The 12,315-nt window shown below is 33.6% G+C and overlaps 1 protein-coding gene across 1 annotated transcript in view; it reads right to left on the bottom strand.

The window, feature by feature from the left end:
* Positions 1-12,315, bottom strand: part of LOC120111963 — an 82,037-nt gene that overhangs the window by 66,374 nt on the left and 3,348 nt on the right. The window contains exons 4-8 of the mRNA XM_039130535.1: positions 12,100-12,205; positions 8,460-8,579; positions 4,487-4,600; positions 3,119-3,490; positions 1,652-2,023 (exon numbers count right to left, since the gene is read on the bottom strand). Of these exons, the coding sequence (XP_038986463.1) occupies positions 1,652-2,023; positions 3,119-3,490; positions 4,487-4,600; positions 8,460-8,579; positions 12,100-12,205 (1,084 nt within the window). The remainder of the gene's footprint in view (positions 1-1,651; positions 2,024-3,118; positions 3,491-4,486; positions 4,601-8,459; positions 8,580-12,099; positions 12,206-12,315) is intronic.

The raw sequence follows: 12,315 nt of genomic DNA, 5'->3' as shown, positions 1-12,315 counted from the left end.
CAGCCCATGAGCTGGAACAGAAGCATTACCATCCTCCTGGATTCTTTGATGTCCAGAGGACCGACCAGGTATGACAGAATTTGAAACACCATCTGCACCTGAAGAAGTTGAAGCATGTGAGTTAATTCAGTTGTGATATTTGTTCTGTTTTGAATCCAAGGTTCCAGAGTGAAATGAACAATTGTAACCTTTTTCATTATGCACGATAATGCCATTGGCATCAAAATGTTGAGGGATTAACCAGTATTGAAGAACAATCATAAAAATATATTTAGCGAAACATGCACTATTAAACATTGAAAACATGCAAACAAAGTAAATGCGACTCATAGGCAAGTAAGCAAAAATTGCCATCTAGAGTTTGACATCGAACTTTCCCTGTAGCAGAAAGTTCTTTTCAACTGCTTAGAGGTCAGAAACATTTCTGCATTCTTAAAGCTAAGATTAATATGTAGCTAACTTCCATGTTTAATAAGCCACATATAATGCTATTAGGCTTACACATGATAAACAGTCAGTTTTATCTCTTAAAAGATAGTTTCTCTTGCCAACTCTCGAATAATTTATTTATCAATTTTCTTTTATGAAGAAAAAGAAAAGAAGGAACATCATAAATTCTTTATTTATAAATTATCGATACAATCTTGTATGTCCTAGGTAGACCTGACTGCATTTTGCTAAAAATAAGGTAGACCGGACCAGATCATCATAACTATGAACCATCTATCTGCTAAAGATAATACAGGAAAAAGAACAAGTTGAGACAAACTTAAAGTCTTCCCTTCATTAGCCTGTGTTGTCAAGCTTCTTGGTCTGCAATTATTCACTCCCAAAGGTCACCATTTAAGTAGATCTTCCAGTTACCCTATCAACCTGACTTTAGCAAGGCTCTTGGTAGAGGCTTAAAGATCCACTTGCTTTAGCATTTATGCACTCACCTTTTGTGTACAAATTTTAGCTCTCCGTGTCTTCTTTCATTACCATCTCGGTTTACTTTTTAAGATGCCTCACTAGCATTTCCCCTCTTGTTTCTCCAACTTACCAGTAGTGATGTTGTACCTTTATGTTCATGAATCCATGGTAATGTACCCTCTAGCCTCATCTCAATTCCCCGAGTTTAATTAGCATGCTGACCGCTCTCGCTCCTATCCTACTCATGACTAAGCTTCCATGCTATATTCCATGCATTTCTCCTGCCTCATCAATAGATTTATTTGTTAGTAGCATAGTTAATCTGTTTTGCTGGAAAAGCTGGTGTTGTATGACTTACACTGATTTTCACAGTAACCAATTGTATTATGCACACACTATGTCATGGTATGTACTATGTAGTATAATGGCTGATGTATGAACTCTTATATCGTATGAGTCTGTTTGCACATGTTTTAAGTATTCACATAAATACATCTCTAGTATGATGTTGAACTCCTTGGTTGGAAGTCCTATAAACATGTAAATAAGCTTTATGTTCTAATAAGAAATGCATTTACTACATAGCATCTGTACATTTTCTTCAGAAATTTGAAAAATTTGCTTTGTGATTGAAGGAAAGGAGACCTACATGATGCTTCAATAGATGCAAGAAATGGAAAAGAAAGAAAAATAATGCACTGAGTTAAATTGTCGCTGAGTTGAGGAAGAAGGAACACACCGTCACTTTTTAAATCAGGGGAACTGTAAAGTTCGGAAATCTGATCAGGTAATTGAGACGAATCTGTATTATGTTTAACGAGATTCTCAGTTAAACTTTCAAGACTCCAATCAGATAATCCAAACCAAGATTCATCAACATCAGGGAGTTCCTCAGCTAAATCTTGAGGAACAAAACTTTTTAATGATGTATCAGCATCAAGAGGAAGCTCAGTGGATGGTTTGCCGGACATCTCAAACTGGTGGGAGGACGCACCATCAGCATCTCCAGTTAATGAGCGCGCTGCCAAGAGATCATCACCTCCAGATCCTGAAATATATTGTGCTGCCAAAGAAGTTGAAGCTTGTTCAATGCCATGTTCTGGAATTTTCTCTGGAATGGCAACACTGATATATTAATTCATTTTATATTGGAAATCTTATACTGATATGTGGCAACACTCGTGCATTCATACACAATTTGGTGATCAGATGTTTAGGGATGAAACTGCTACTTAGAGCAAATACTATCGAAATACATAGTAAGAAACCTTTTCCAAGAAAAAAAGGAAATACATGGTAAGAAGCATGCACGGCAACCTCCAGAACAAGATTCAAAAGTTTAGACTCACAAACAATTTAAATGCATATGAAAAATTACCAACTTGTATATTGTAATTTACATAATGAAAAATTGCTAATATGAGCTGACATTAACCTCTGTTCACATCATAACCCCAGCCAACCGCAAAGAAATCAGCAATATGGATCTGTTACGGAAGTTTTGTAAACAACTAATTTCATTCATCTATTATAAGCTATATGTTAATAGCTAAGAAAAGATAAACATGCATCATTATATTCTTCTCATACCAAATTCTATTTTTGTTGACCTTCCAAAAGGAAATTTTTCTCAAGAAACAGAAACGTGATCTCTTAGGCCCCATTTGATTGCAGATTTTTTTTTTTCAAAAAAAAATGTAGGAATACCCGAATAACTATAACCTGACCATTGATATCTTTGTACTGAGCATGTCACAGAAGTGATCGCCAGTTGGATGGCTAGCCATCTATGCAATTGGCTAAGTCCATCATCTAGAATTAACTAGGATATTTGACAACTATGGTATGGCAAGCTGTCCAAAGAACAATAAGTAATTTGCACAAAAAAAAAACTAAAATATACAGCAACGAACATTGAATCATGAGATGATGGCATGGAAGAAATGGAGCAAGAAGTTGAGTTAAGATTATTATATTACATAATAACTGATTACTTCCTATGAAAAGAGAGATTGGCAATCCAAATTAGGGAGATTAAAAAAAAAATCATAGCATCTGTACATTTTCTTCAGAAATTTGAAAAATTTGCTTTGTGATTGAAGGAAAGGAGACCTACATGATGCTTCAATAGATGCAAGAAATGGAAAAGAAAGAAAAATAATGCACTGAGTTAAATTGTCGCTGAGTTGAGGAAGAAGGAACACACCGTCACTTTTTAAATCAGGGGAACTGTAAAGTTCGGAAATCTGATCAGGTAATTGAGATGAATCTGTATTATGTTTAACGAGATTCTCAGTTAAACTTTCAAGACTCCAATCAGATAATCCAAACCAAGATTCATCAACATCGGGGAGTTCCTCAGCTAAATCTTGAGGAACAAAACTTTTTAATGATGTATCAGCATCAAGAGGAAGCTCAGTGGATGGTTTGCCGGACATCTCAAACTGGTGGGAGGACGCACCATCAGCATCTCCAGTTAATGAGCGCGCTGCCAAGAGATCATCACCTCCAGATCCTGAAATATATTGTGCTGCCAAAGAAGTTGAAGCTTGTTCAATGCCATGTTCTGGAATTTTCTCTGGAATGGCAACACTGATATATTAATTCATTTTATATTGGAAATCTTATACTGATATGTGGCAACACTCGCGCATTCATACACAATTTGGTGATCAGATGTTTAGGGATGAAACTGCTACTTAGGAGCAAATACTATCGAAATACATAGTAAGAAACCTTTTCCAAGAAAAAAAGGAAATACATGGTAAGAAGCATGCACGGCAACCTCCAGAACAAGATTCAAAAGTTTAGACTCACAAACAATTTAAATGCATATGAAAAATTACCAACTTGTATATTGTAATTTACATAATGAAAAAATTGCTAATATGAGCTGACATTAACCTCTGTTCACATCATAACCCCAGCCAACCACAAAGAAATCAGCAATATGGATCTGTTACGGAAGTTTTGTAAACAACTAATTTCATTCATCTATTATAAGCTATATGTTATAGCTAAGAAAAGATAAACATGCATCATTATATTCTTCTCATACCAAATTCTATTTTTGTTGACCTTCCAAAAGGAAATTTTTCTCAAGAAACAGAAATGTGATCTCTTAGGCCCCATTTGATTGCAGATTTTTTTTTTCAAAAAAAAATGTAGGAATAACTATAACCTGACCATTGATATCTTTGTACTGAGCATGTCACAGAAGTGATCGCCAGTTGGATGGCTAGCCATCTATGCAATTGGCTAAGTCCATCATCTAGCATTAACTAGGATATTTGACAACTATGGTATGGCAAGCTGTCCAAAGAACAATAAGTAATTTGCACAAAAAAAATACTAAAATATACAGCAACGAACATTGAATCATGAGATGATGGCATGGAAGAAATGGAGCAAGAAGTTGAGTTAAGATTATTATATTACATAATAACTGATTACTTCCTATGAAAAGAGAGATTGGCAATCCAAATTAGGGAGATTAAAAAAAAAATCATAATAAACGAACTCTTTGGTCAGATGTAAGCTAAGGAAATTTTTTTAAAATAAAAAAAAAGAGGACCTTGTGGGGGCACTGAGATTATTGCGGAACATGTTGCACAACTCACATAAGTTGCTCCCCAACGGTGGAGAAGAGCAGTCCCACATTTACCACACACAGATTTTCCTGGAATACCTACAATTACAAGAAGTCAACAAACATTATTGAATGTGCATAAATACTGAATAAAGAAAAAACAATACTAAAATGTTGAAGATTCCTGATAACACTTGGGAACATAATCTGTGCAAGTGTCCATTGTGTATGCTCAAATATTTTTGACTGATGACAACTTTGGAGATACTTGCAATGTCATTGATTTCTTGTATAAATAATCTCCACACACAATCCAAAAACATCAAAAGATACTCCAACTAGCCTATTCTGATTATTATGTGTTATAGTTAGAAAGTTGAACATTTATTCATTATAATAATAACTAATTGCACCTTTTAGTAGTCTACTCTGTAGTGACATGGTAGTCCTCTTCATGCATTGTTATTCAAATTTAAGGAGAATTAAGTTCAATGACTTGAAGTTTTATTTTTTGTGCAACAAAAAGCAATTTGAAATCAGCCTATAATCTAGTGAAGAGGTGTTTCGAATCAAATAGGAAGCATTTACTATTTGCTTTAGGTTTAGGAAGCAACTTCAAAATTCTGAAAAGAATTAATGTAAGAAGAGCTAAATGAATTTTCTTTTTCCATTAAGGAGGACTACTTTCGTATTTTTTTTTTCTCATCCAAAATCAAATGAAACATATTGTATCATTACTTCCATATTTTTTAAAAGACCTAGATAAGTATAGTTTCTAGTAGTTTTCACGTTGATACTTGATCTGTTCTCATTGTTATTACTTTATTGACATAAATAATATTGTGTTTCTGTGGATTTTCATATCAAATTTCTTTTGGTATTATAGTGCACATATTTAGGACCTTTTTATTATAAGAAAGATTCATCTTTTCTATGGTTTAGAATGGCTTATTTGTCTGGATAGATCCAGAATTATCATTGAGTGTTCTAAATTATTTCTCATTTCATAGCAAATAGAAGTATTTGTAACCAAAGTCAAAGGTTTTTTCCAGCATGCAACCATGTTATTAATTTTCAACCCCATGCATGGCAAGCTAGAAAGCATGGATATTTGAAATGGCATGCTATGTTTGTATCAATGCGATATTGGCAGGATATTCCTAGGATATGCGTTCAATGCTGATGTTAAGTATCTTGTTGTTCAAAATTTTAAAAAAAATACTCTAGATACTTTAATAGTACATCTAAGATATTTCCCTGATACTATAAGATTGAGGGGCGGGCTTCCTCTACTTTTGTCCAAATGAATGTTAAATTTTTAATGATAAGTGACTAAACTTGGAGTTTGTAATGTAGATATTATATAATAGAGTATGGATTGAGACCAGGAGATTTGAGTGATAACTAAATGATGAGTTTGTGAAAGTTAATTATGTTATTTTGATTGCATGCTATGCTTTATAAATATTTTTTATATATAAATATATAGCCATTACCATGTCCTAATCATATTGTATCTTGCTTTTTCAAGTATATTTGTATCGTGTTGCATCCTTATGCCAGATCCTATAGAATCCATGTCAAGCCATCAGCAAATCATTCCAAATTTGAATTGCAAAAAGTGTTGTCATGTCTTAAATATCCAGAAGTGTCACAATTCCCCAAAACCCAAAAAACTTTTATATATTAGTCCCTAAAATATTTTATATTTGCTTATTGATCCCTGTCTTTTCTATATTTGCATTTTCATCCATGAAATTTTGTAACTTATTGCTTATACATCCCTCAGGTTAGCTAGATGAGGATGGAATATTTTACTTTTGTTCTCTTAAAATTGTCAATTTCATATATTCTCAACTTTTTTTCCCTAAATCAAACGTAACCAACCTCTTAACCTATGCATCTCCATCACCTATCATCCCATCCTGATCGAGAAAAGGGCAAAGTGAGTGAGAAGAAGCTAAGTCCCAGCCTCATTCACTATTAAAACAAAGGCAATTTCGTCCCTCTGCAAACCTGGCTAACCTTAACGAGGTTCCAATCAACGGAAACTAGTAGACTGACTGAAATCCATCCTATAACTTTGAAACATGCTTCCAGTGAAGCATTTTCTTGGCACCATTTGTTTCACAAAATATCTTCAATCACCATTTTCTGAAACTTTTTCTTCCTAAGATTCCTAATCTACCTTCCTTTATAGTACTTACCTCACAAAACTTTGTTCTACAAATCCTCACTATTCTCCACTCTCTTAAGACATCTCCTGGTATGCCATCCTGCATACATCAAAACTTCTACGGTTCTACCCATAGTCCCCCCTCACTAACGGTGTCATACATCACCACATTTAACAAGATGTAACCTCAATTGTACAATAAACTTTTTCCTCCATTATAAGCGATCATATCTTTGACACTAGATAAATAATTGCACACTAGTACAGTATCACTTTCCATAAATAATTGCCAAAGAGTTAAAAGCTTAAGCCATGTTTAAATGTTAAAATTTGCTAGGTTAAAAGCTTAAACTAGTAAGATAGAAATGCATGACAATTTTAAACATTCATGGAGGTAACTTCTAGTTATAAAAAAAGTATAAGCCTCACATCCACAATAAAATGGTATTCTAATTCCAATAATCATATTCTGTACATCTCATTCTTGAATTTGAAGAACTCAAATTTTTCCAAATATGTCAAGTTCTTTTAGGAGAGGAGACCACCAACACTTTAATTACACAAGTCCAGATTTTTGGAATGCACCATCCAAGAATCAAACTCAGAATCTCTGGTTTCTAAGTCAAGGGGTGTGACCAATAAGGCAATCCCCAATTCAACAAAACATATCAAGTTAAAATGATACAATTTATATTTTGGTGATATGATTAATTTATTAAAACTTAAAACTAGGAAGTGGACTATGCTGAATATAACCTTTCTCCAAAATGTCTCCAATATTCTTTACTCTAACTACATTTCTTTTTTGCTTCAAGTGTTCTCTCTCTTTTAAAATTTACTTGAAATTACAAAATTTGAAATTTTTGAGTCACCCAAAAATCTAAGGTGCACAGCACAAAAATGGCAAGTTACAGCCAAGCTTGAGCTCATAGCTATTGTTTTATCTCTCTTTCCTGTATATGAACTGTGAAATATCAATGCCTTATTCTCCTATTAGCTTAAGCTTCTGGATTCAATTGATTAGTTAACATGATATCAGAACCAAATATGTTGGGGTCAGGAGATTGAATTCCCCCCACGTGCATAGTCCGATATGTCCAGGGGGAGGTTAACAAAAACAATGAATATATTGTTTTTAGTTAAGCCAATATATATTGTTGACCCTTTCTCTATTATCTTAAGCTTTTGGACCCAATTTATCGGGTTCAAAACAATAACAAAAACAAGCAACTTGAATAATAACAATACCTTCAACAACATTTATCAAAAGTTTATAGATGAAGAAGTACCTCATAAAGTGAGCCAACCATGATTTTTTTCATTAAATTAGAACAATGAATAAAACAGAAATGATGTCCAGTTTAATTAATCGACATTATCAATAATACAGTGTGATTGACGAAATCTGCAGGAATTCATAAAATTGGTATACATATTCAATATTTTTTTTTCATTTGCACATCACAAATAATTCAAGTCCGGAGTGTTACAACGTGCAACAATACAATATTTTCTTGATCATGAGAAGTATGTTCAGTATGTTTTGCATCTGTCGTATGTTCATTTTCAAAAAAACAGCATACAAAATTCCAAAACAAAATATTGTTTAAAATGAACATTCCAATTAATTTACAAAAGGAAATACTGATAATTGATAAAGAAATCCAAATAATATTCAGGCAAATGGTAAATACATGACAAGGAAAGGTTGCATAAATAAAAAAGTACCCATATGGAAGAAGAATCTCTAGGCAAAGCAATTACAGATGGAAAAATTTTTACCCATGCTATTAGCCTGCTTCTCAAGGAGCATATTGAAAAAAGCTAACTGGCCTTTTAGAAGTAGCCTGACATAATATACCCTAAAAAAGTCAGGATTATCTTGCTGAAGCCGCTCCCATACTGAAAGTGGAGAAAAATATTAAACATTAGGGAAAATGCATATCAGATAAACAATCTCTATATTCTTTCTTACGTTACATGTTTTACTGTACAATATAAAAGAGAGGAGACTTTTAGTTAACAGAAATTTCCTACCGTCTTTTCTTTAAGTATACCAGCTTAATTCAGTGAGAAAAATATTGCAGATTATATGTTCATATAATACAAAAAAATCCATAAGAATGCATATTCCATTTGCAAATTCAAAAAGAAAAAAAAGGATCTTAAAATCTAAGGAAGATTATGATTTAATACAATCTAATAAATATATGGAAGGACAACCACAAATACTGAGCAAAACATATGGGGGAAAAGGCAGTTTTCACTCTTCATTGTGTTGGTACATTCAACAAGTAACCCATTCATATTGACAGGAAAGCTTCCATGCAATGACACGCCCAAACTGGTGCTAGATCATAAGGAAAATATTGATCATAACAAAAACTATCAAACCTTTTCCACATAATAAGCTATTGCTGGTTCTATTCAAATGTTTCTTGGACTTCTGGTAACATGTTTGTGTCAGGTAGATGCCCTGCACTTTAGATACGTAATAGACTCTTGATGGCTTGAAAGGATCAGGGTATACTAACACACTTCCAAGAACAAATATTAATTTTCTGCAATGATGAAGTGGGAAATCATTTTGTCAGCTAGATGTCATGCACTTCAGACAGAACTGGACTGAATCAGACCTGAATCAACCCTGTGTCATTGGCACCACTTGGGATGAAGCTTAAAGGTGTTTTTAATTCTTTTTCCTTCTGTTTACCTGCGCTGTCACCCCATACTATGGTTTTAAAACCTTCAGCGGGATCTGTTAACCTTTTGGGCCGACTTGGATTCCCACGCCTAACATATTGGTTATTGCAACTTCTTTCATGTCCTTCACAACATCTATGTTAGCTTAGGTCCTGTTCTCTTTCCTAACCTGCAAACACAATTTTGGCAATGGCTCCTTGCTAGATGACTAGATGAAACAAAAATAGTTTCAAGATACAAGTTATGTGAATTAGATTATTTTTGATATGTATAATGGTCCAAGTTAGATTAGGTTTAAGTCTTTAATTTTATTAAAGATTTATTTTCTGTTACTTTAGTCTTAAAGAGTTGATGGTGTTCAGTTTAAGGGGTTAATTTGCTGTTATTTTCTAAATTAATGGCCCTTCATTAGTTGTTTCAAAGTATGTAAAAATTATATATATTTCATATATAATTGACTGACTTTTAGGGATGTCTTATCGGGTTTTACAGACCTATTTTAATAGGATCAGAGATTTTAAATCCTCCTTTAAGTGTAAGAATTAGGATATTTTATTTATGCTCAAAATTATTTTTATGTTGATTTTGGTGGTTTTCTACATAGGATCCTCCATGAATCCAGATTTTGTTATTTTCTTCATAAATTCTTTTGTTCCATTAGGAAAAGAGTAATGGTGTTTAATTCCAAAGCAATTAATTTGAATGGTTTTTAGGCTATAGGCTCTAATGCTGTATTTCCTAGAAGTATGAGATCATAGAGGATTATTAGGCTGCTAGCACATCTGTACAGGGTTTGGGATTAATTTCTGCAATGGCTTGATGTAGTTTGCTGCATCAGATCACCCAGCCAAATACAACTTGCTATGTTTGGTAAAGTTTGACTAGGGTATGATGCAGCATAAAGGCACCATTAGATTGAAAAAGGATCTGATGGGTCAATTTTGGATTTGGATCCACCATATCAGTACTTTTCTGGTACAGATAACCAATATCAATATGACATTAGCACGATACTGGAAATGATTGCAGATCAGGATTATACATATCTAATATTCCAATTTAAGTGTGGAATGGATCTGACACCTGATTTCTACCATTAGATACACCAAAGTGCCAAAGGGACATATCTTTGAGTCAAAAAAATCTTTCAAATTCATAGTTTAGATAAAGAAACTATTAAAGAAAAGGCCTTAGGAGCTTTGGATATCTACATGTTCTTCACAATTTTACACGTCAATCAAGAAAGCCGAGCTCTGTGCTCCTCAATTCTATTGTCCAGTTACAGGCTGTTCAGGACCCTGAGCTATGTGGCTAGGATTTTAAGAGGAGTTTGGTGCATACTCCAAGTTCCCTTAGATCATGTCTGCAATGGCTAAACATTGAATGGGAATATAAGGTCCGAGGCCTTCAAATCACCCCATTGATATCATTGACAATCTCCAACTATTCACTTAACCTTTTGTTCTAGCTTCTGCTTTCCCTTTATTTGATGATTGCTTTCACTTATCAGTTCAATGAATTTCCATGATCTCATGGTAGATCAGATACAGTAGAGTTTCAAGATAGATTTTTTTCTTGTAGTTCATTGACATTTGCAGCTTCTTTGATCAGGAAGCAAGTTGATTATTCAACTGAAAGGATTAAGTGATCTTTATTTATTTGATTGGTAAGAGAAGAGATTTCTTCCTTCATTTTACTTAACCCAAAACTATAATGACAAGAGCATCTGATGCAATTTAGAATATTTATCTTTTGATATCCTTGCCTGCTTCTAAGCATTAAAGAGTTGATAATTTCTGTCCTAGAGGTCAAACTGTAATTTTCACCAATAGTCTACTTTTTTTTTTGGGTGGGTTGGGTGGGGGGGGGGGGGGGGGGGGGGGGGGGGGGACGGGGGAGCCCAACTTGAGTTGTCAAGGTGATCTCAAGACCATGGTGCAGGACTTACATTAGATAGAACTAAGAGGAAAAAAAATGATAAATAGAACTTGTGATTTGCATTCTTCAGCTAACTGATTTAGAATAAGTTAGATTTTTTTTTAATTTAAATTGTAAACACTCAGGTACTTAATTAGGTTGGTTTTTACGTCATATTTTAAGCAGGATTAGAGTCTCTGAGTCTACTTTAGCAATATGTTATGTGACAGAAATTCTCAAAGACGCTAACAATGAATTTTATGGTGATTTTGATGGCTTTCTGTATATGATTCCATGGGAATCCTACTTTTGTTATTTTCAGAAGAGTCATTGGTTATTTTTTATCTGAAAAAAGTTATAGGTCTCTTAATGTAGAGAGAGAGAATCTAGAGAGGCAGTTAAGCTATAAATAATACCTAAATAGTTACTATTAGCAGAATACTCTATGATAGTCAAGTTTTGCGGTTATTTCTGTACTCCATTTTTTTTCTCTGTTTTTTTCTCTCTTTGAGCTCAATGATTCAATCCTGATCATAAATACAAATGCATCATCATTTTAAGGTCATCAGGTTCCATCTACAGTTTACAAAAGATAGCCGGACATGAAGAACTACTACAAATGGACTTCACAACTTGATGAAAAAAGCAGATAGATATTAAAAAGAACAATTTATGATCATAATCTAGATTTCCAGGAAAAAGAATTGTAGGGGGCGAACGATAAAAGTTAAAATATAACCATGTTTTATGTAAAATTCAAGTTCATCTCAAGTGAAAGAAAGATGGTTTTCCATGGAAGTACCAGTTTCAGTCAATACACGTTCTATTTTTTGTTCCTTCCACAGAGTTTCCACAGTTTGTTTCTGGTTCATGTACAACATAAGGCAGCGCTCAATCATATTCTTTACCTGAAAATAAAATTAGAACATAAAATACATTTCCAGTGAGGGTGAGATAATTATTTCTTATGTAGATATTGGTGTTCATGTCATATAAGTTCTTCCTAGAAATTTCACAA

The sequence above is a fragment of the Phoenix dactylifera genome, chromosome 9, assembly GCF_009389715.1.
Source record: "Phoenix dactylifera cultivar Barhee BC4 chromosome 9, palm_55x_up_171113_PBpolish2nd_filt_p, whole genome shotgun sequence".
NCBI classification, from domain to species: domain Eukaryota; kingdom Viridiplantae; phylum Streptophyta; class Magnoliopsida; order Arecales; family Arecaceae; genus Phoenix; species Phoenix dactylifera.
The sequence above is the reverse complement of the archived record's forward strand: the minus strand, read 5'-3'. Positions and strand labels throughout refer to the sequence as shown.